The sequence below is a fragment of the Hippoglossus hippoglossus genome, chromosome 12, assembly GCF_009819705.1.
Source record: "Hippoglossus hippoglossus isolate fHipHip1 chromosome 12, fHipHip1.pri, whole genome shotgun sequence".
NCBI lineage: Eukaryota > Metazoa > Chordata > Actinopteri > Pleuronectiformes > Pleuronectidae > Hippoglossus > Hippoglossus hippoglossus.
The window spans coordinates 13,991,794-14,014,162 of record NC_047162.1 but is presented as its reverse complement, the minus strand read 5'-3'; the positions used below and the strand labels follow the sequence as shown (position 1 = coordinate 14,014,162).

Sequence of the window (22,369 nt, the reverse complement as noted above, 5' to 3'; positions counted from 1 at the left end):
TACTAGATAAACAGTGCAATATACAACATTAAAAACAGCAATATAACAAAAAAATACAACAAACCAGTTCCATATCAAACATAATGCAAGATACAATGGAATACATCATAGAACTGAAACATAAAAAAATTGAGCAATGTTAGAATATAACTGCAATAGCAAATAAGCTCCAGCCCAAACAGGTGGGTGGGCATTTAAGGTGAACTCCTGACTTGAACACAGTAAAAAGTAATTATGGCTAAATAAATACCACTTATGTTTAAAAATATATATATATATGTACATAGTAATTATAATAAATCTAGATTCACATCTATTGTGTATGTTTTGTTAAACATGGGGTACTCCGCTGTTTTCTATTTCCTCTCAATCCCAACTAAGCCTTGAGGCAAAACAAATAGAAGCTGCAGCAACTCCCCGATCTGGCACCAGGGGGAGCCAGTCTCCCACAAAGTGCCTGTGGCAGTAATCGTAAAGAGGAAACGTTTTTATTCTGAGGTCGTGATATGAACGAGCAGAAGAAGAACAAGCAGATGCTACTAACACTTCCTGTCTGGATCTAGGTTTTTTATTTCATATTTATTCTCTTTCTCCATGTGAGGGACGCGTCCCGTGTTCTCAGCCCGGTTCCTGCATCCCTCCCTCGGCCAGCGCTCCGCTCCGCTCCCCCGCACAGCAGCTAGCTTACCCGCGGTGCCACAGCCGCTGCTCGCCCCGCAGCGGAGAGGGAACAAGGTGCCTCTTACCCGGGACTTCAATTCTTCATAAACACGCTGAGGTAAGATTTTAATATCTCACTGTCGTTGTTTGGAGGTTTATTGTCTTTAAAAAAAATTTAAAAATCGTTTCTCAGCCTCCAGCATCTCTGACTCCTGCCCGACAACATCTGCATCTTGACAGATGAGGCAGCCGCTAACGTTAGCCTAGCTGTAAGTTAGCCTGCACCTCTCCCCACGGTGGGTTTCTCCTCCTCGGTACTTTCTGGATCATCGTTGACAACTGTTCGCTTTGACGTGAGGAAATGAAAACCCGCCATGACAGCCCCGTTAGAGCCAAACCTCCATGTGTGAGAGGGACCGAAGAGTCGCTTGTGTTTGTTGATGATGCGATTTAAACTATTTTATTTGTCAACACTGGGTCGTTTACTTGCCTTTACCTTCTAACTTCACCTTTTACCAGTGTTTCCCCCTTTTTAAAATGTATCCACACCATCATGGAATTCACTAATGATCTTCAACAGGAGCTCAAACACTGACTGGTTAATTATTAAAATGTCTGAACACAGTTGTGTGGTTTACTTGATCTCATGTTGGACTCAGGCCTCTTCTGTTATTGTTCATTGTACATTTGTCCAAATTGTCTCTGTAGAGAGATTTGAGCCAGAGAGCTGAATTTTGTAAACATATACAAAATTCAACAACTGATTGAGATGTACCAGTTTGGAATAGAACTGAAAAGAAAAAGAAGAAATGTACATTTTAAATCCTTTAGTTTAGTTTTTGAGGTAATGATTAGTTGATCTATTGGTTTACAAAACAAAAATGACTAAATAATAATTGTCAAAGAAAATAGTTAAATATTTTGGGGGTTAGAGTGAAATCTGAAGACATGACCTTGAGTTGTGGGATATCAGGATTATACTTTTTACTATTTTTAGGTTAAATCAAGAAAATAAGTTGCAGCTATAGGTCTGGAAGATATGGCCAAAAATGTAATCGTGTTCATATCAGTCGATATCAATAACTATCATGATAGATGTCATATATTTCTTTTCATTTTATAGACTTGTTTTTTGCTCCTGGGTGTAGGTTGTAGTTTTAAACTCTTCTGTAAAAGCAGTCAATGAAAAACAGTTGAGATCAATAATGTGCTGTAACTCCTCACTCTGCTTACACAACTCAGGAAGTAAGCAATATAGAGAAATGTATTGAACCGTTGTTACATTTCTATTGACGAAAGTTATGTTGTGATTGATTTGAATGCCAAGCCCCAGTTGCAGCCCTGATATCAACTGTCTCTGTGGCTGTCTCGGAGTTCATAACAAGAACAACAACTCCAAACAGTATTTCTTGAACATGCTAAACCTTGCTGTGTTATATACCATGACTACCAGTGAAATATGTCAGATTCTCGGTAAAATCCAGCCGTGATTGTGCGACAACACAGCAGTCTAGTTAGTCAAGGAGGCTCATCCCTCCATTTACAGCAGCTTATCTCTTGCGCGGCTCCGCAGATCGCTGACAGGGTTGCCCTGTTGATCTTTTAATGAAGCCGGGGATCCTCCTCTGCTCCAGATGGCCCTGTGTCGTACTTGTACGTCTGTAGGACCGTGTCTGTGTTGTTATTAATGCTCTACATGGCTTGGACCCCCGCAAGCTCTGATAAGTCCTCCCTCCTCCTCCTCCTGCCCAGATAGTGAAGGTCAGATCATGTGACTTTTGTTATCATAAGAGGCGCGGTATGGCATCTGGAGCCGGGCAGCATCTGTTGATGTATCGTCAGGCTCAAATCTAAATGCTTGTTCTTCATTGAGCTGCTGCGATCACAAGGGATCAGGGAAGTTCGGGGCTTTAGCAGTTTGGTTATCCCTGATGTACAGTGTCTTTGTCTAGGAACTTTAGAGACATCACAATACACTGTTTCAGTGCACAAAGGCTTTTAAAACTTCAGCGCTAGGATCTATGAATTTAATATTTCAAATATTTTGCAGAAAGCTCAGGTTTTAGCTTACGATCAGCATCTCCTAATCCGGTGGGAGGGGCTGATGAAATACCTAACACTGTTTATTTTTTTAACATGACCTGTGAGTTACCTGTAAGTCTTTTTCTCAGCTCATACGTTACAGGTTGTTGTAGTTGTTAGGCTAGTTTGAATTTTTAAAAACTCTATTATACCGGCAGCTTCTTTTAAACCTGCTGGCCAGACAATGATTGTTGTCATTACACAGCCAAAGACAAAACTGACCCATGTCCAAACCCTCTAGAATGAGATTTGCACTGATAGTATAATGTAATAACTTTACACCATTACCAATGTAGGAGCTTCACTGAAACACCTCAATGTGTCAGGAAACAGGCCGCACCATTTATCTGAGATCAAAGTAGGACAAGCTTGGTCTCTTCAGTGGGTATAAAAAGCCTGTTGTTGCTGGTGTGTTGCCAGTTTTAACCACAGTCATGCATGTGTGTTCTTTCTGAACTCCACTGACGCCAAGTTCACTCACATATTGTGTTGCTTCAGTAGCAGCTAGCTAACTAGTTTTCTAGAGCATATTATGTGTTTTTACGATTAATCAGGGTAACTCAGAAATGTCAGATATGTTTGGACCTTGAGGAAGAGAATATTTCATCTCTGCCAGTGATGAGCACATAGGCTGTGATATGCTGTGCAGTACTTCTATAAAGGTATATGTGAAATCTACAGTATATGTGAAATGGACGAGTCAGTGGAGAAGACAAAGAAGTAGCTTTGTGCCCATGAGACAGTTGTGCTCGATATGAGTCTCTTTGTGTGTAGTGGTGATTCTTCCCTTTTGGTTCTCTTACATCACCATATATATCGTAAGCAGTCGATGGAGGAAGAGAGGTCACCTGGAGTGGGTGTCTCTTCCCACGCACTGTCCTTGTCCTGAACTTTGCCGGAGTCTTATTTTTCTTAATGCTTCCATTTGTTTTTCCGGCATCTGTGAGATTTACTCAGCTCCCACACACTGCCTCCGCCGCAGCCACAATCCTGTCAAGACCGTGACAAAAATCAAGGAAAATGTCTCAGTCTCGTTCTGTTTTTCTCGCCATCTTTTCCTCCACTCTCTCCATTCCTCTCGAAAATAATATGCAGATAATAAGCTGAGTGAACTCGGAGATGGAAATGGCCTTCCTGGAATTATGCAAAAAGGGTTTTGTCTAGATGCTGTACAGATAATAATTAACCATGTTGCATAACTGACGTCAAACGCAGACTGAACCACTGCTTTAACCGACGCGTCAAATCTGTCCACTTAGAGCTGAACTTTGTGTTACTCGATGTGTTTGCATGCATTAATTAGCACTTAGCAGAATGCGTGGAAAAAGCCCCGACTCCACAGATGCTTCAAATGGAACTATTAGAGAATACAATATTTAGCCTTTTGTTTAAGATGCATGTATTTACTTTAATTGCACGTAAGATTTCCATCCATTTGGATTACACAGTTTTAACACAAATAGACAAATGAAAGAGTAACAATAATTATAAACTGTATATAAAAGACATACTAATAGAGCTAATGTTTTTAAAGGTTGAATTTAAAGTAGACAAATAAATCAGGAAGCTACATTATTAATTTTGCTGTGTCCCAGGCCTTTGTACCTCCTGTTAATACAGCAGCAAATGCCTGAAATACCAGCAAATATTTTCTTATTCCCCGATGTCTGCTCATGTGTCGTAGGAACCACTCTCCTGGGGGTTCCCATCTGATGGAGCAGTGCTTGTCTGCCCACCATGTTTCCTTGTCACGTAAGCCCCTGGCCCTCTGCTGAGCCACCGGCCTCCTGCGGCAGTCATGCACCCCAGGCGCAGCCCTCACAGCCCCTCCCTGACCTGCTGTGCAGCTGTCCCGCTCCACCTTTGAACACCACCTCTCAGATGCCATCCCCGGACCCCATGGAGTCCCTCATAGTGATCACGGAGTACGAACCCAGCAGGCCGACTGGGGAGGAGGAGGTAAGAGGAAACACGCCTTGTTACACCTCATCTCCCAGAGATGTGTCTCGTTGGACTTCTGGCTTTGTGGTCATATTTTTGTAGACCTAATTTCAGATAATCTTAAGTAGGTCGACACTTTGCGGTTATGATTTTTAGACCATGTAGACCAAATACAGAGGCTTTGTATATTTTGATGCTGCAGTTTGTTAATTAAATAATGAAAAATACAAGCTGGGAAAAAAAGTGCATGAATGTGCAACAAATTCTGTGTTTTACGTCTCAGGTAGAAGATATGGACAGTTCTGAGACGCCCGAGCCGGCTTCCTCTGTGGCGGCGCCCTTCCCAACCTCCTCCTGCGACCTGCTGTCCCACACAGTTTGCCGGTCGGCGTCTCTGCTCCCCGAGAGCCAAGAGCAAAGGGGAAGGCTGAACATGTCAGACAGGAAACTATCTCTGCAGGAGCGCTCGCAAAGCTTGGCATCGCCCTGCAGCTCACCGGGACTCAACGGGCGCTACATTTACCCATCCTTACCGTACTCACCCATCACATCACCCCACTCTTCTCCACGGTTTCTCCGCCGACCCACTGTGGAGTCCCACAGTGTTTCTATCACAGACCTCCAGGTATGATCGAGACTTGAGGCTTACAGGGTTCCTGTGGTGTGCATTTGAAGTTGATTTTACTGTTTGCAAGCAACAAAATCAACATTTCTCATCCAATATCAGCAGTTTACTTAGATATCTGCTAGAAATCCTCAAAAAGAACTAAAATATAGTTGCATCCAGAATGATTGTAGTTGTAATTATATAATTTATTGTCCCTGAACCATCTGACCTGTGTATCCCCTCAGGTCTTTACTCTGCTTAATGCATTACACATGAATGAACAAACTAACTCATGTTCACACAGAGCCCGGCTCTTCCAGAGGCGCTCCCCCTGAACATCTGTTAGTTTATCAAAATATCAGTATCGCTCTTGTCTGAAAGTAAACAGAACTGCGTGTGCATTTGTCTTGAAAGCAGCAGCACAGTGGTTAAAGACTGAACTGATATGAAGGTAAGGTTTTACAGTCTCACTAGATGTAGGTATGACTGTAGCTGTGATCCCTGTTGTATGTACTGTAGGTGCAGAATCTTATAGACGTCTGCTGCTGTAGCTGGAATTCACCTAATCACTTGATGTAGGAGTGAAAAATGCACATGAAGGTTAATTAGGTGAAATATTTCCAAATGTCCTCTTGCTCTGAAATGACTGTAATGAATGTGTCATGTCAAGTCGGTTGATAATTGAAATTCTCTAAATTCTCTATACTCACTTCATCTTACCATCCTCCTCGACACTTAAAAATATTTGAATCCTCTGGAGACCAACAGTCAAATTAACGACATTTAGACGTGTGCTTTAAATGAGGAATTTGTTTAGTCACCGCATTTCTATTTTGTATGAATCATTCTCTGCAGGCTGGGTTCTGTGTGTTCTCAGCACTTAGTGTTTCAAATCAACACCACTCTTCACCATAGAATGATGGTAGAATACACTGGTGCTTGACCGAATAGTTCCCTCTGATCACTACATAATATATTACAAATCTATTAGGGCCATGCAGCACATCCTGCCTCTGGAATCCCAGGCACACTGCAAGATTAGTATAGATTATAGGTGAACTAACAGTCTTTACTGTCACTGTTGATGAGATGCTCTCTGATTCAATCTGGATTTATTAAAGAGGAATTCTGTTGGGCCCAGGTTTAAAAATACAGGAATCATTTTTTTTAAGGTGGAGTTTTTGCTTCAAATGAATCTTAAAAAATTAGGAATAGAAAGGGGACAGAACATGAAATTTGACTTGAGTCAGAATCCTTGGGGCCGTGATAAGCAAACAGCTGTTAGTTGAAGGGAAGTGAAATGAACCAGAAGTGGGACACTCATGATTTAAATGCATCTAGGTGCTAAAATATGATTTCAATTTTTAAAAGGAAACCATTTTCTCCTCCTCTCTTTTCTCTTTCCTCTCTCTCTCTCTCTCTCTCTTCAAGGACTGTGTTCAACTTAACCAGTATAAGCTGAAGGATGAGATTGGAAAGGTACCATCACAGACAACACACAGATTGGTCCCTTTCACTGACTCTTCCATTTCCCTCTCCCTGCCGCCCACTGCATGTCTGTCGAGTAGCGCACATCATCAAGCACACGCAGTAACAGTCCCTGATATCCTCTCTCGTGGTTGTCCTCATTTCCCAAACTCTTTGCAAACTACCAGGCCATGGGAGAGTTGGAAGATGGATGAGAGGCTGGTATAAATAGCGCTCTCTAAGGGTTGTGCAAGGCCTAGTGGATACGAGTGTGTGTGAGCAAGTCGGAGTGTGTAGTTGTAGTTTTAGATTGTGGGTTTAATAAGACATAATGTTGATATGTGTGTGTTTCCCCCGTGTATGTAGGTAGGGAGGCATGTAAACGTGTTTGTTTTCTTGTTTAACTGAGACAATTAGAGCCTTTCCAGGCTTGTTGGAGAGGTTTCTGTTATCAGATCATCTTTGGGACTGTAGGATCAGCTCTGTGCTGCTTCTCCAATCTGCTCCCCCAGCAGGAAATGATCCTGCCAACCCCCCCCCCCCCCCCCCCCCCCCCCCCCCCCCTCCCTGTGTTTGTTTTGTGCATGAATTTTTGCACACAGGCTACTAATTGGACCTAGTTTTTATCCTGAATTTCATGTGTGTGTGCGTGTGTGTGTGTGTGTGGGCAGGGGAGCTTGATAACACAAACCAGATCCAGTTTCCTTAATTAGCCTGAAATCCAAAATGAAAGAGAGAGGGAGAGATGATTTGAATTTGTCTGTTCTCACTTTGAAGCAGCTGGTACTCTCTCAGTGTACACTGTCAGCCCACGCACTTCCCTTCTCTCTCTATGTGTTTTTTTATATTTATTCCCGTGTGTATTTAGAACATTTGCTTTGCACATAGTGTGATATTTATTTTTTTTAAACATAAAGAATTGACAGCTGCTCAATGTCTCTTCATTGGCTTCTACTCTCTGTTAATTACTCTCTCCCGGACCAGGGCTCCTATGGTGTTGTGAAGCTGGCGTACAATGAGGACGACAACACCTACTATGTGAGTTCTTCATGCCCATATACATACAGATGTGATTTCTCTCACTTCTCTCTTCTTCCCTATCACTACTCACATACACACGCAGACAAAGAGAGAGGCATTGTGTCTGCCCCCCCGCCCCCCTTCACGATTACTGGTGTGATTTCAAGTGAAACCTCCACGTTTGAAAATGTCTCCGGTTAATTGTGCCTCTCTCTGCTGAGCTGTAAAAACAAATCAGCTCAAGCTTTTCTGTTTGCTGCTCATGATTGTTGCTGCAGTTCTCATAAAGCCGCGTGATTTGACAGATAATGACATGGGGATTATTTTAATATTCCTCCCAAGTGACAAAGCCCACATGTCGCAATCAGCGATTATATTATTGCTGGAATAACTGAGGGTATTGAGGCTATTAAGAAAATTACATTTAAAATTGAAATTTTTAGGTATTCAGAAAATCTGCCCCAAAGAGGGGAAATATCCTTCAAACAATCTTGCTGTGTCGCACTGTCTCAGTTCACGACAGCCTCAATGGTTGTCAGCTCGAGTAGTTGTTTCAAAAATGGTCAGAAAGAGCTTTGATTCGTACCGAATAGACATCTGCACGGCATTAGTGAGGGCTTTCCAGGTAGTCGCAGAATACCATCTGCTTTCACGTGGTATTAAAATCAATTTGAGATGTTGTGCAGTCATGTGTTGGAGGCAGCCACATCTGAGCTAGACTAGTGAGAAGAGCTTCAGTTTGTGATCTTGCATCTAAAAAAGAGCAAATTGTATATTGTTTATCTCAGGATTATTGGTTTTTAAAAGGATTTTTATGTAATTATTAGTTAGTAACAATAATTACTAAGATAACAGGACATACTAGTTTTTGTAACCCTTTAAAATTTGTATGTACATTCAGAAAATATGCCCAAATTTCACTTATGTTTAACATCTTCATTTCAAAATCAAACAAGATTTCCAGATGCAGACATTTTTATATATAGTCAAACTCTCAGAGTTCATATTGTCTCAAGATATTTCACAAATATTATTATGTTCACATTTTCTGGAGCAATTTGTTTACAGGCCAGAAACGCGTCAATGCTTTTATAGCTTTGAGAATCCTTTTTCCCAGATGACCCATAGCCACATAAACACAAACGATGTTCAAGGTGAAAAGATAAATCTTAAGGCCCGGGGATATTTATCTGTGGGTGTGAGTGGGTGCACTGTCGGCTATGCATCACCTCGCTCTGCTGTATCTTACTCTTTTTTGTATTCCTCTCTCTTTGTCCTTTCTCTGGATCTCTTCCCCAATGTCTCTCCCACCTCCTCTCTCTTATCCTCTCCTCTCTCCAATTCTATCTCTCCCCCTCTCGCTCCTGTAGGCGATGAAGGTGTTGTCCAAGAGGAGGCTGATGAGGCAGGCAGGTTTCCCACGTAAGTCTAGAGCCAGCGGCAGATGGTTAACACAGCAGAGAGCACGGTCACTTATAATGCTACAGTGGTACATTAACACTGTCCTATCAAAAGTCTCCATCCTTCCTCACCTACTTTGTTTTTGTCCTCCAACAGGAAGACCTCCCCCTCGTGGAGCCAAAGCAGCCCCTGAGGGCCCCCCTCATCTTAAAGGTCCCCTGGAGCGGGTCTATCAAGAGATTGCCATCCTGAAAAAGCTGGACCATTCCAATGTAGTAAAACTAGTGGAGGTGAGGTCTGTTAAAATGTATATAGAGAGAGAAGAAGTTCAGGTGTTACAGTAGATTCAGAAAATAAACAATTCAAGAAATGATATTTAAGCAGCAAAAACTAAAACTAAAACAAACTGGCAAAATACAAACAGGCTTGTCGTTGCTTCTCTTCTCTCCAAGGAGCAACAAAGGTATACTGCCATTTTGCTAATGGAACGATTTGAAGAGTGGCCTCAGTGGAGTGTCATGGAAAGAAAGAAAGCTAAAAATCAAAACAACTAAATCTATTGAGAAATATTTCAATTTGCAATGGAGCAGTAAACTAACAGATTCGAACACATCTACACAGGACTGACTAAAAAACCTGCAGCCTTTTGAAAACACTCAAATGCAACCAAAACTGCATTATACCATTAAATTAATGTACTATACTATAGACTATAGCTTTGTTAATCAACTTTAACAATACACAAAATCGTTTTTATTAATTTTTACCAGACACAAAAGATGATTGTGCGTGAGTGTGTGCTTGAATTTACTCTCATTTTTTCTCCTCTTTGCTTCGGTGCCAGGTTTTGGACGACCCCAGCGAGGACCATCTGTACATGGGTACGTTGGGGCCAGTCCTCCAGCCTTTGGAACATTACACACACACACACACACACACACACACACACACACACACACACACACACACACACACACACACACACACACACACACACACACACACACACACAGTCATGCATAAAGCAAATACAATACAAGGTCATTTGAAAAGATGTTGTTTTTAGTTTTCTGTGTCTTGGTAAGTGAAAAGCTTTCATCCCTAACCTCATGTGTGTTTCTGTCGCAGTGTTTGAGCTGGTGAAGCAAGGGTAAGCTAAGCCTCTTTTATGGTGATGATTGTGGCACTGGAATGAGCTCAATCCCATTAGTTATGATTGCTAATTGTGTGTGTGTACGTGTGTGTGTGTGTGTGTGTGCCTGTCATGTGTTCACGTATTCAGGGCTGTGATGGAGGTACCAACAGATAAACCTTTAAGCGAGGACCAGGCACGCTTCTACTTCCAGGATCTGCTCAGGGGAATTGAGTATTGTGAGTCTTCCAAATCAAACCTCCTGTTATTCTTCCCTAGCAACCTGTGATAACGTTGTATGAAGCCAAGAATTGGGTGATTGAGGTTGTGTATGTGTCTTTCTTAGATGACTTGTTATTTTACTACACACACTCTCCATAATCGGATGAATTACAAAAACAATATAATCTTTAAAACACAAAACACTATGATTCAATGGTGAGTCAGTATTGAGTCAGCTGCAATATGATCAATTCAGCTCAGATTCAGATTTCTTTTGATTTGCAACTTGAAATAAATGGTGGTGTCCCTGAAATACTTCAGCTCAGCCTTGGAGAATAAATACCAGATTGACACTTATTCTTTTAGTAGAGATACAGATATGCATCGCCTTTATTCTGCTGTGTCTTTTTTTCCTTTCTACATTTCAGAATAAAAGAATCCTGATGCAAAGCCCTAAATCATCTTAATGCACAGTAATATCCCCAAAATAGTCTGTAGTAATTTTCTCAAATATTCCGTATTTTCATACAGCAAAGAGTTGTAGATGACAAAATTTAAATTATATAATGGTGGTGTCAAGATTAAGGCAGTTTAGTTAAAACATAAATTCCAAACAGATTAGTACGTTTGAGATGATTTAAGGTGGATTTACATATCTTAAGAAAGAATTACCGGTGTTCATGTTTGTTTGTTTGTTTGTTTTTATCAGTAACTGCTGTAATGTTTATCCAACTTCCTGCTAATGCAAGATTACTTTGCATGGGTACAAGCCGTCAAGTTCAAATTCAAATACTCAAATCATAATATAATAATTATAATAAATGGGACCTTGTTTTCTGTTTCATCAGTACATTACCAGAGGATCATCCACAGAGACGTCAAACCCTCCAACCTGTTGGTGGGAGAAGACGGACACATCAAGATAGCGGACTTTGGAGTCAGTAACCAGTTTGAGGGAACCGATGCTCTTCTGACCAGCACAGTGGGAACTCCTGCTTTCCTGGCACCCGAAGCTCTGTCAGAAACCAGGAAGAACTTCTCTGGAAAGGTACTGAGCTCACTACCGCCCTCTGTTGATGACTTTCAGAAATGCAGGGACATTTCTATGTTTTACATGATACCAAATACTTTTTTTGTGTATAATGATGCACTGATATTATAATATATATTTTACAACGTGTTTTTTTCCCATTAAGGCTTTGGATGTTTGGGCCATGGGAGTGACACTTTATTGTTTCGTCTTTGGAGTGGTGAGTCTGTGATACTGGTTGTTATTGCCGAGTCACTCCTCAATGACAATCTGCTGATCCCCCATTAAAATATACTGCTCTGTCATTCACAGTGTCCTTTTATGGATGAGCGCATCCTCAGTCTTCATCAGAAAATCAAGACACAGCCTGTGGTGTTACCTGAACAGTCAGTTCTGCTCCTCCTCCTCATTTTGTGTCGCGTTTATTGTATTAAATGGCTGCTTGTTAAAGCTATAAATTAAACCTACAATATGCATTTTAAAAATAATAAGTTATTTATATGATTAACCTTTTACTTTCACTGTTTCAACAGAGCTGACATATCAGATGATCTCAAAGATTTGTTGCTGAAAATGTTGGACAAGAATCCAGAGACCAGGATATCAGTCGCACAGATTAAGGTAAACTCTCCTTTTCGGTTCAGCTGGTTGTGTCCGATATTTGGGATTAAACCAAGTTTGAGATTCACACATAGAATGAAGGAAATCACCTGTAGAAACATTTTAACATGCTGCTGTGTCTGATGGATTTATAAACGTACATCTTATCTTGTCTCATGCCTGTGTCCAGGTGCATCCGTGGGTAACAAGGCACGGCGCGGAGCCACTTCCTCCAGAGGATGACAACTGCTGTATGCTGATCGAGGTCACGGAGGAGGAGGTGGAGAATTCTGTTAAACACATCCCCAGCCTGGCTACAGTGGTGAGTTCAAGAACTCGTTTTTGTCTCAGTTTTTTTAGGTGCTGTTCGCTTAGAAAGCAATAATAAGCCTATGAATTCCCCTAAGTAATAAAATATACATATTCATGTTAGCCCAACCCCATTGTTCTGAAACCAGACATAGTTTAGAAAGAAAGTGAAGCATGCTGTATTAATGTGTGTGTTGTTCTTCATCAGATCATGGTGAGAACTATGCTGAGGAAGCGTTCTTTTGGGAACCCCTTCGACTGGGGCCGCAAAGAGGACCGCGGCAGCTTGTGTGCTCCAGGGCAGACGCTCGTGTAAGGATTGTTTACAGCTTTAAACAAAAACTTTGAACTCTAACAAAGGATTTGAGGTATTATTAGGAGTCAGCGTTCTCTGAGCAGTGTGCTGTCACCAACATAAACTGACTAAGAGCTGTTGCCAGCTGATGCTTGTCAGGTAGTTTGTCAAGTAAACAGTTATTATTTCTCTCCTCCCTCTCCTGCCCTGCAGGAAAGGCAGAGCAGGCAAAGTGAAATACTGCTACATACACTGTAAACAAAGAAGGTAAATACCTGGAGGAAAACACAGTATTATTGTAGTAAAGTGGTAGCGACTGCACATTAACATCCCTGGCATGATAGAAGCAGCTGCATTTCCCAATGTGGCTTTGGTGGCAAATTCTCTCCTGTTTTCGCAGCTTGTAAACATCCTCTAGCATCTGCCAGAATATTTACTTTATACTTCTGTATTTTGTATTTCTCATATTCTTCTATTTCTTAAAGGTAAAAAAACTTTAACCTTAAAATATTAGTATTTCCAGTGTAATTTTTGTCCTCAGTAAGTTCATCAAGAGCCCAGAGCATCTATTTAAATTGATAAGATGATATTCATTCTTTGCATGAAGAGTCCTCACTTTTCCAAAAGCACATAACTGGGACATAGTGTCCTCATGTATGTCCTTGGAAAGAAACATTTCCCAGCTTTATTTTGCTGAATTTCCCCCTCGTGTATGAGCGATGCTAGTTAACAGCTTGCCAGGTTTCCTTTGTGCCTGCTGCCCTGCATTACGTCACAATGAAATGGTTGGTTTCATAAAGTCTATATAAAGATGGACGACTTTTCTTTTCTCTATTTTCATATCCAGAAATGAAGGTAAAATACCCCAGATATGAAGGGATAGATAGATACGCTGTGAGGTCCTGTTAGTACACATTAACACTGGAACAAACATCAGTGACTTTTTAGTTTGATCCATTTCCCATCTGCTAATATGGAGGAGGCAGAGTTTATGACCTAAACTGCAGATAGCCACCAGGGGGCCATCAAGACACTTAAGCTTCACTTTCTAGGAGCCGACATGTTGTCCATCTTTATATACAGTCTGTAATTGGTGTCAGTTGCTGTAATGAAAGCTGTGTCTCTGATGTGTCCTTCAGGAAGCAGGAGAGTGGTGATGGCATGAGGAGTCTGGACCTGCCCTACGTGGGAGAAGATGAGGCTCTCTCCTGATGCACAGGGTCCACAATCCACGACGCCCCACTGCACGACACCCCTTTACTCGCGCTTTTATACTGGCGGCCTACGCCTACATACGTTTCCTGGTGGAGGTGGAGCGGACGCAGAGAAAAGAGAGAAAGTGACGGATCTGAGGCACTTTGACGACCATTTGCTTGTTCTCCATTTCCCGAGGCTTTAAAGGGGGACTTGTAGAGAGGATCCTCCTGAACATTGCACTTGTCTGCAGCTCTCATCACCCAAACCAGTCTCCTCTCTTCTTACCCTGCATGCATGTATAGTTTGTGCATGCTTCGTCTCAGGCTTCAACTGTACAGTTTTGTGTTTTACTTGTAGTTTAGCCACTCGTGTTTCCTCCTTGTCCTCACTTGACGATACTTTCAGGTAACGGGTGGCGTGGTTGACGGTTAATGGTGAGGGATGGTTGTATTCGCCATCACCTCGACCTGCTCTCCATTGGAGCAGGTTTTTCTTGACGATGATTGTCTGGCTCGCTGTGCTTCAGAGCGGCAGTGCCCAGTTTTGTCAAATATTTCAGAGTGAATCATCTGGACAGTTTTCCCCCAAAAAATGGAAAAAAAGGGCAGCGATAAAATGTTTACGCCACTGAATGCATGTGTTTACTTTCCCAATGCAACACGGTATAAGCTATTTCTGAACACTGGCACAGGACACACTTTGTTTGATGCAATTCTTTCTTATTTCAGTCTTACCACTGAGTCTTTCATTTACTACAATCAGTAGAAAGCTTTAAAAACTGTTGATATGTTGCTTTGCAAATTCATCATTACTTTTCACTAGCTTAGATTTAAAAAGGGGATTTCCTTCTTTGCAAAGCTTTTGCTTCAGTGAGACTTTTCTCAAGTGAGCAGTTGAATATTTGTTGGTATTTGCTTGATATTTTTACGCTATTTATATTTCTCTGCTATTAATTGGACAAACATGCACTTGTTTGCGGTTTCACACTGAAAAGAGAAAATCGTGACTCCAACCTCACGTTCAAATTGGGAAGGTTCTCACTTGTTTTGTTTTGTATCGTAAGAATCACTGTTTTTTTATTTAAACGCACATTTTCAGGACACCAAAAAACTTTAATCATATATAATGTTGTAAAGTGCAGTACCTTAAACAGACAAACCTTTAAACTATTTGTTCGTATTAAATTACCAGAGCTGCTGCAGCATTTAAGTTTTGAGAGGGGAGAGCATAGTGCAGCTGCAGATGTGTTTTGTACAAATCTATGCATATCTATAGAGGTGTTGAGCTGTTATAAAGAAACTCTGTGTTATCGTTGATTGAAGGACTGGGCCAGTCTGCAAATATTTATATATAAACTAACTATAAAATATTTTTCTTTATTTTCATGTTTTTTCATTTTTGATGATCCCAAAGCAGTAAAATTAGCACATTTCCACTTTTGCTCCTTGTGTTTCCTCTTTGTTTTTCTTCATTTTCTCTGGCATTAGTGTAAAAGTAGAGATAGTCACGTGATGTTAACATAGAATAACGACACAATATGGTTTGTAACATTTCAATGCTTCCACACATGAATGACTTCAGCACTTAAGTGTTGAATGTATAAGAAAAGGGACTTTGGATTCATTTATTTTTTACCTTACTACTTGCATGTCACTCTGAACTGTACCAAGTGTGTGTCTGTTGTCTGACTAGTACTATGCATATGGTGTGTCTTTCTCTGTGTGGTGCAGTGGTGTCGCTCTGTCAGCTTGTCACATGCAGTGTGCAAACTCACTCGGGACGGCTGTACGAGTTTGAATCATTCTCTTCACTTTTCTTTACCAGATATTTAATTCATGCTGCAAATAGACACGAGCAATCTGGATTTATATTTTCCTTTAAATTGCCAATCGGAACTTTTTAAAACACACACACCCTTTCTGTTTATTATATTTGCATGATAAACAACGATAGCTAACAATATTTTAAAGCCTGTCATTAACTCAATTATTGCAGAATAGCCAAAAATGTATTTCAGACTTTGCAATGCCACCTCATTTAAATATGCCTTCTACTCATAATTACACATTCTGACATACTGGAAGTTGCTGCAGATTCAGATTAAGCTTTTAATTTGAGTGAAATAAGGCAAGTTTACCTCTGGTGGGAATATTTTCCGTCCATGACCAACAGGAAGTGAGGGAAGGACAGTTGACGTCTAAATGCAGGGTGACGGTGCAAGACACAAAACAATGCGGTGTGATAGATATTTTATACATACTATTTAAATATTTAAACTTGTAGTTAACGCAGTTTTTGAAAAAGGCTACAGTATGTGATTAACATTTATTGTTCACATGGTTTTGAATTCTGTGGTGTAATTCATTTTAATAAAGAGCTGTGGGGTGGGGGGGGGTGGGGGGGTCTTCCCCCTGAATGCATGCCAACATACTATCACACAACACTGTATTGTCATAGCATGTGAGGTCCTCTGCAACAAGACTGGACATTTAAATAAATGATTCCATACATACTGTATCTTGATCATCATTTGAATAAAATATTATTGCCTTTGTAATGTTTGGGTCTGGTTGTGATATTATTGGGCTTTGTTTATGAGGTTCCACAGACACACCACCAGTGGGTGCTGTGTACCACAACATGTCAGAAGCTGTGGGATTCTCTGAATATCACATTTTGTTCCTTTTCTTTGACATGATGACGCATTTTCTACGTCTGCCATTGTTTTCCTGCAACATGACTGGAGCAGGGTTCTTTAGTACGACTGTGTTCATGTGCTCTGTGCATTGTTTTGAGAAGAAGTTTGTAATTTTATGTTTATTCAAGAGGAAATCTTTTGTTTGTGAATGTAGAGGATAATACCTCAGTGATTTGAACTGCAGTTTCTCTTATGGCCACTGGATGCTGCAGAAGTAATGATGCAATTTATTTACATGACATCTCTCATACCGGTCCTGTTTAAATGTAATTAAATCGGTCAGTATATACCAGTAATTAAAATATCTGGTTTAAAAACTACTATCAAACACATAATGTCTTAATCTCCTGTAAGATTTCTGTGAGCCTTTTAATAACGTACTGAAAAATGAGTGATTACATTTGCATTAATGTTCATAAACATTATGTTAAATTAATTAAACCTTTGTGGTCTATGTTATCTATATTTATACGAATTTAAGCCTCACATCAGTGGAGGTTCCACCTTGGAAATGGACATGAAGTGTCACACTGACCTCTTGTGCTGATCCTCACTCACTGCATGGCCTCTGCCCACAGGAGAAAACTGGCAGAAATGACTGATTATTTTCAGGTTCTCCATAATTTTTGAAATATTAAATGTTTATTTAGCTTCTGGCTTCAGTGAAGGTGGTTTTAGGTTAAGGATTCATCAAAGGAGCGTTTGATTAACCTCCAAACCACAGATGAACATTACATCAATATCAACTGAATTTAAATTCAGCACACAACACATACATTGTACCTGGAAATGGTCAAAATGGTGTAGGTGCATTGGGAAAACATTTAAATCCCAATGCTCAAATCTAAATCCAAAGAAAATGTATTTGCACAGAAAAATTGCTGCTTGATCTGTTATATTTAATGAAGAACTGCAGAAAATAGACTGACCTTAACAAAAGCATCATCCATTCTACAAGCAGCATGAACACGAAAACATCAGCATAAAAAGACTTCAAAGGGCAGGTTTGAAATTGGCCAGGTCTCCATGGATACAACCAATCACAAATTGGGGCTCGCTGCAGAACAATGTAATACACGATACACAATGTCATGTGAGATGCAGTGCAAATGCGGCTCAGAGGCCGTTCCAGGTCCTGAACTGGTGTGTTCTGCCCCCACCGCGGTACATAAGAGACCCTGAAACCCAACGTCAGCAACTGAGAAGTGCTGATTGTGACAGAATTGGAGCCTTCACGTGTCTCGCTTGTTTTATTGTTTACCTGCTGGAGGCCGCCCGGGGCAAGAGAAGAACAAAAAAAATGCACTTTACCAACACAACAAAGGGCTTGTTCAGCGCTCTGTAAAATTGCATGCTTAGATCTCCTCCTGGAGGTGAGATGTTATAGTTCAGTGGTTTCCCCCTTTTTCTCCATTAACCCACTTCAGTAAACTGTACATGCAGTCGCCCCAATTAAAGCTGCAACCTCTGGCTGCCGAAGGAAAGTTTGGGAAACACAGAACTAAATGAAGCTGCTGTCAATGCTGCACTTGGGAAGATTAAAGAACAATGTGAAAAATGCTGCAGAGAAAGTGAGACTGAACTCAAGAACCTGACATCAGTCATGAAAATCAGAGATGCATTTATGCAGATGGAATCTCAGTCTGCAAGCTGCTGCTGAATAGAAATGAACGACGTGAATCACCATCACTTCCTTAGACTCTGCTAAACTTCTTAGAGTAATGTTTGGAGCAGAAAGCAAGAAATCTCTGTAAATACCACGAAATTTAAAAGTACTTTATAAACTCAAGATTATAGGAAAAGATATTTAATCACTTTCAGAGAGGACAGGGACAAAACATACCTAAATAATAAAAAAAAAGAAATCTGCAGAAATTATGTGACACAATCTTATATAAACTTATCGTATGAGGTCTATGACTTTTATAATCTGTATCTTATTATTATTGTTTGTGAATTTCAATTAGTTTTTTGTAAAGCACTTTTTTTTACTTACATACAAATAATGTTCTTCTTCTTCTTCTTCTTCTTCTTCTTCTTCTTCTTCTTCTTCTTCTTCTTCTTCTTCTTCTTCTTCTTCTTAATATTTGTATTAGTATTAGTATTTGTATTAGAATTATTACCTCAACAGAAGCTCCACCCAGTTAATACTGTGGTGCTCAAATAACAAGTGACCCCTTCACCTAAATCAAACGCACCCCTCGTGATTGGGCGGGATATTTAAACTACCACTTCCGCATTTCTGTCGCCATTGGTTGCTATGCTAATAATGCTAGCTAACATATCACTGCTGGAAACATCAGTGGAAACTCCTTAACTTGACGTAAAGATGCTAACCAGCCCACAGCCACGTTATGTCACTACAGGACGTCTTTGTGAAGGAATATCGGAGGAACTGTGGACCCTGAACGCTGCTTAGAGCCTCAGGGGCAAATACACCTGCTAGCTAAACCCTGCTAAGATGCTAACCAGGTAAGCACATGTGAGCTAACGTCTCCAGTGTTGTTTGTTTACTTGTGTGGATAATTTTTCTGCCTTTTTTCCTCCTGTGAACTTTTGGCTGTGTGCGATATTAGCATTTGTAATGATTTGTCGGGATTGTTGTTCGGCGTGTGCTGCTTTCATGTTGCTCATTTCCATCGTGGAGAAGTAGGAATATTCATGATCTGAGTATTTTGGATTGTTATGACCTGAATTAGCTTCATGGCAAGTCCCCCCCCCCTGTGGTTGCTCCCTTTGATTTCAGAGGGAAATGCATATTTAGATGAAGGCTCCATTATACAAACTTCACGCTTGCTTTCCGCCATGATATCCAAACAGCTGATCTGTGTTGTGGTTATTTATTTCTGCGTCTTCACTGAGCTGCACTGATCGTCAGAATAAAAGGGATAGTTCACCGAAAAATGAAAATTGACTCATTGTCTCCTCACCGATATGAGGATGGAGGGTGGGTGAAGTGTTTGAGTCCACAAAACACTTCAGGAGTCTCAGGGGTCAACAGTGTCTCAGCTAAAGTGACCCCATCTTCAGACGTAATAAAACAACAGAAACAAAACACAACATGCCTCCGTACAAGCCCCGACATTCAAATTCGACTCGCCTAAAAGTCCACTACCGGACGTAGCGATGCGAACGTGTACCCCACGTGTGCGCTTGGGCGAGAGTGTGTGCGGTTTTCCCTTGTGTCCGTGAGAGCGTGAACGCACCTCTAAGAAATATATCAGAGGACATTTAGGTTTAAAACTTGGTGTAAATGAAGCCGTTTCGAGTCGAATATGAATATCGGGGCTTGTGGACAATGTTTTTATTCCATCTGAATAAGGGGTCCCATTGACTTCAATTGTAATGGATTTGGCTGCAACACTGTTTACCCCTGACACTCCTGCAGTGTTTTGTGGACTGGAACACTTCACCCACCCTCCATCTCATAGTGGTGAGTAGATAATGAGTGAATTTCATTTTTCAACTCTCCCTTGAAGCTACTGATGGTGCACATACTGCTGCCTCACACCACATAGCTTTTCACAATAAGAATAACCAAGTATGTCTCAGGCAGATTGCTCTGTCTAGATATGTGTGCATCAGTATAATCCCCTCATTGTGCTTCTTTGTGCTTTGCACAGTCCACAGAAGAGCTGGTGTCAGACTCTGTCGCTCTTTTTGAGAGAGGAATTTAATTATCGTCACACTCCGGCACTACGGCTGTGTAAAGGGACTAGGTCAGAGCCCAGAAGCAAAACTATCAACTGTACTACGTGAGTACCTCACTCAGTCCTGTGAAGTTTCACTTTCTACTTGTCATTAGGTTCCCACCAGGTGTTCCGTTTGCCTCGAGTGCTGTAGTAATATTCTAATAGTACGTTAGTAATAACGTAAAAGCAGAAGTTTTATTTTGCTTCATCGACAAGTTCTTAATACTGATTTCATGCCACTGCAAAAGTCTTTAGGAATTCATATGGATACAATGAATGTGTGAGATATTTCTGTCTGGACCCAAAATGAAGGACTCACCGACATCACCAGCCCGGCTACGCTGACCCAATTCTCAAAGCAAAATTGTCAACTGCGTCAAATGCTAACAAGGAAGGAGAAATGCATGATGAAATCAGTAATAATATGAATAAATTCTTCATTTTACATTTTAATTTATGAGAAATGTATTTTGTCAGAGGTTTTTTGTTACCACGCTGCCCTTTTCATCTGTCAACAACCATTTACCACTAAAGGACAACATGCTATGTGTGACTAAACCCGAAGATAATGAGGACAGTAAGAAAAATATGAAAAGAAAGAGAAGAAGAGCAACTAATGACCTTTACAGCTTTCCCAATATGCATTCATACTAATGTGGTCTCTAATGTGAGATCACACAGGAATACATTTTCCAGATTGGCTATTAAAGCTATAAAGTGGCCATCTTCGTCCTTTCTCCATTTACTCTCACGCCGTCTTATAGTTTCACCCCCGCCCTCGACACCAGCTCCAGCATCTTGCCGTGTATAAGACAAGGCTCCTCGTGACCTTGTGCTGCGGCTGGTTAAACTTTTTTTTGCCAGGTGACCGTGTTGTTTTTGTCAAACCCGTTGACGCTCTTCCTGCGCTGCCAAAAGACCACTTTGGTGATGTGGGGAATTGTTTTCTTGGCACCCATCTGGTCCCTTATCAATACCAATCAATCAGTGTTTGGATACAGCAGTCTGTCTGAGTATTGTTGCTTTCAGTGGTCTCCCCATACAAATCCAGTCATCTTAATAACGGATGTGTCCTACAGCACCATATTCATCAATGCTAAACCAGGCATGGCCTCCTCGTACACTCCGCAGAGGTGCAATGCGGAGATGCTTTTTGACCTTGAAAGCCTCCGGAGAACGGCTTAAGATAAAATGGATGGGATAAAATTGGATAAAGGATAAAGCGGATTGCAGCTGAATATTAACTAATCGTGTGAGATGTTTGCAAACTCCATTTTGCATGTCTTAATTCCCCACTTTAATTCAGATGGAGGAGAGCGAAATGGAGATGGAGGTGAAACGCAGTGCACAGGACGATGCAGAGTCACAGCAGATTATGGATAAAGACATTTCTGGGACAAGGAGATAAGGCACCTTAAAAGTACCTCTTCAGTGTAAGGACTTTCTTATCTTTATTTTTGCAGCCTAAGTTTCACCTGAGACAAAATCATAAAAAGGAAAAACACTGTTTTCAATATAATATCCCTCTGTCTTTCTCCTCGGGTTTCCAGTTCATTTCTGGCGCTGAGGCTGAACCGAGAGTTTTGCTCCTAGTCGAACGCTAAGAAATCTGCATTTAACCACCAACTGTCTCTCTTCTTCATTTCAAACTATCCACCTTTCTCCCTTCTGCTATGGCTTTGCATAATCTCCATACAATATAAAGCTACTTATACAACAGCCTGTCAAGCACCAGTTCATTTTAAGGAGAAATCTTAACACACAAATGCATCCAATCAGAATTTCCTTTTGTAGCTCTGCTGTGGCAATGTCATCTTCTGCGGTTTTACATGACAGGAGCAGTAAGAGCAGTTTGATTCCAGTGTGGGTGTTTTAAAAGACCATGCTAGTTGTCTGGTTTTATCAGCCGACGTGACTTTACATCTCTTATGTTTGACATGAGGAACTACGCTGCGTTGTTGGGTTTAATCTCCAGTCATGTAAAACAGGGTAGCCGTGATGGATGATGATGATAGC

General features: G+C 40.9%; 1 protein-coding gene across 2 annotated transcripts; it reads left to right on the top strand.

The window, feature by feature from the left end:
• The first annotated feature begins 494 nt into the window (after positions 1 to 494).
• On the top strand, positions 495 to 16,520 carry LOC117772073 (calcium/calmodulin-dependent protein kinase kinase 2). Of its 2 annotated transcripts, XM_034603013.1 has the most exons (18): positions 495 to 778; positions 4,427 to 4,701; positions 4,967 to 5,308; positions 6,722 to 6,769; positions 7,742 to 7,795; positions 9,148 to 9,199; positions 9,335 to 9,468; positions 10,023 to 10,059; positions 10,307 to 10,328; positions 10,461 to 10,549; positions 11,381 to 11,580; positions 11,729 to 11,782; positions 11,875 to 11,948; positions 12,096 to 12,183; positions 12,353 to 12,484; positions 12,680 to 12,783; positions 12,980 to 13,033; positions 13,906 to 16,520. In XM_034603013.1, the coding sequence occupies exons 2-18, from the start codon at positions 4,480 to 4,482 to the stop codon at positions 13,976 to 13,978; spliced, it is 1,779 nt and encodes a 592-aa protein (XP_034458904.1). In that variant the 5' UTR covers positions 495 to 778; positions 4,427 to 4,479; the 3' UTR covers positions 13,979 to 16,520. The 2 variants fall into 2 exon arrangements, with proteins under 2 accessions (XP_034458904.1, XP_034458905.1); XM_034603014.1 differs by lacking the exon at positions 12,980 to 13,033 and having other exon boundaries at positions 498 to 778.
• Positions 16,521 to 22,369: the final 5,849 nt, after the last annotated feature.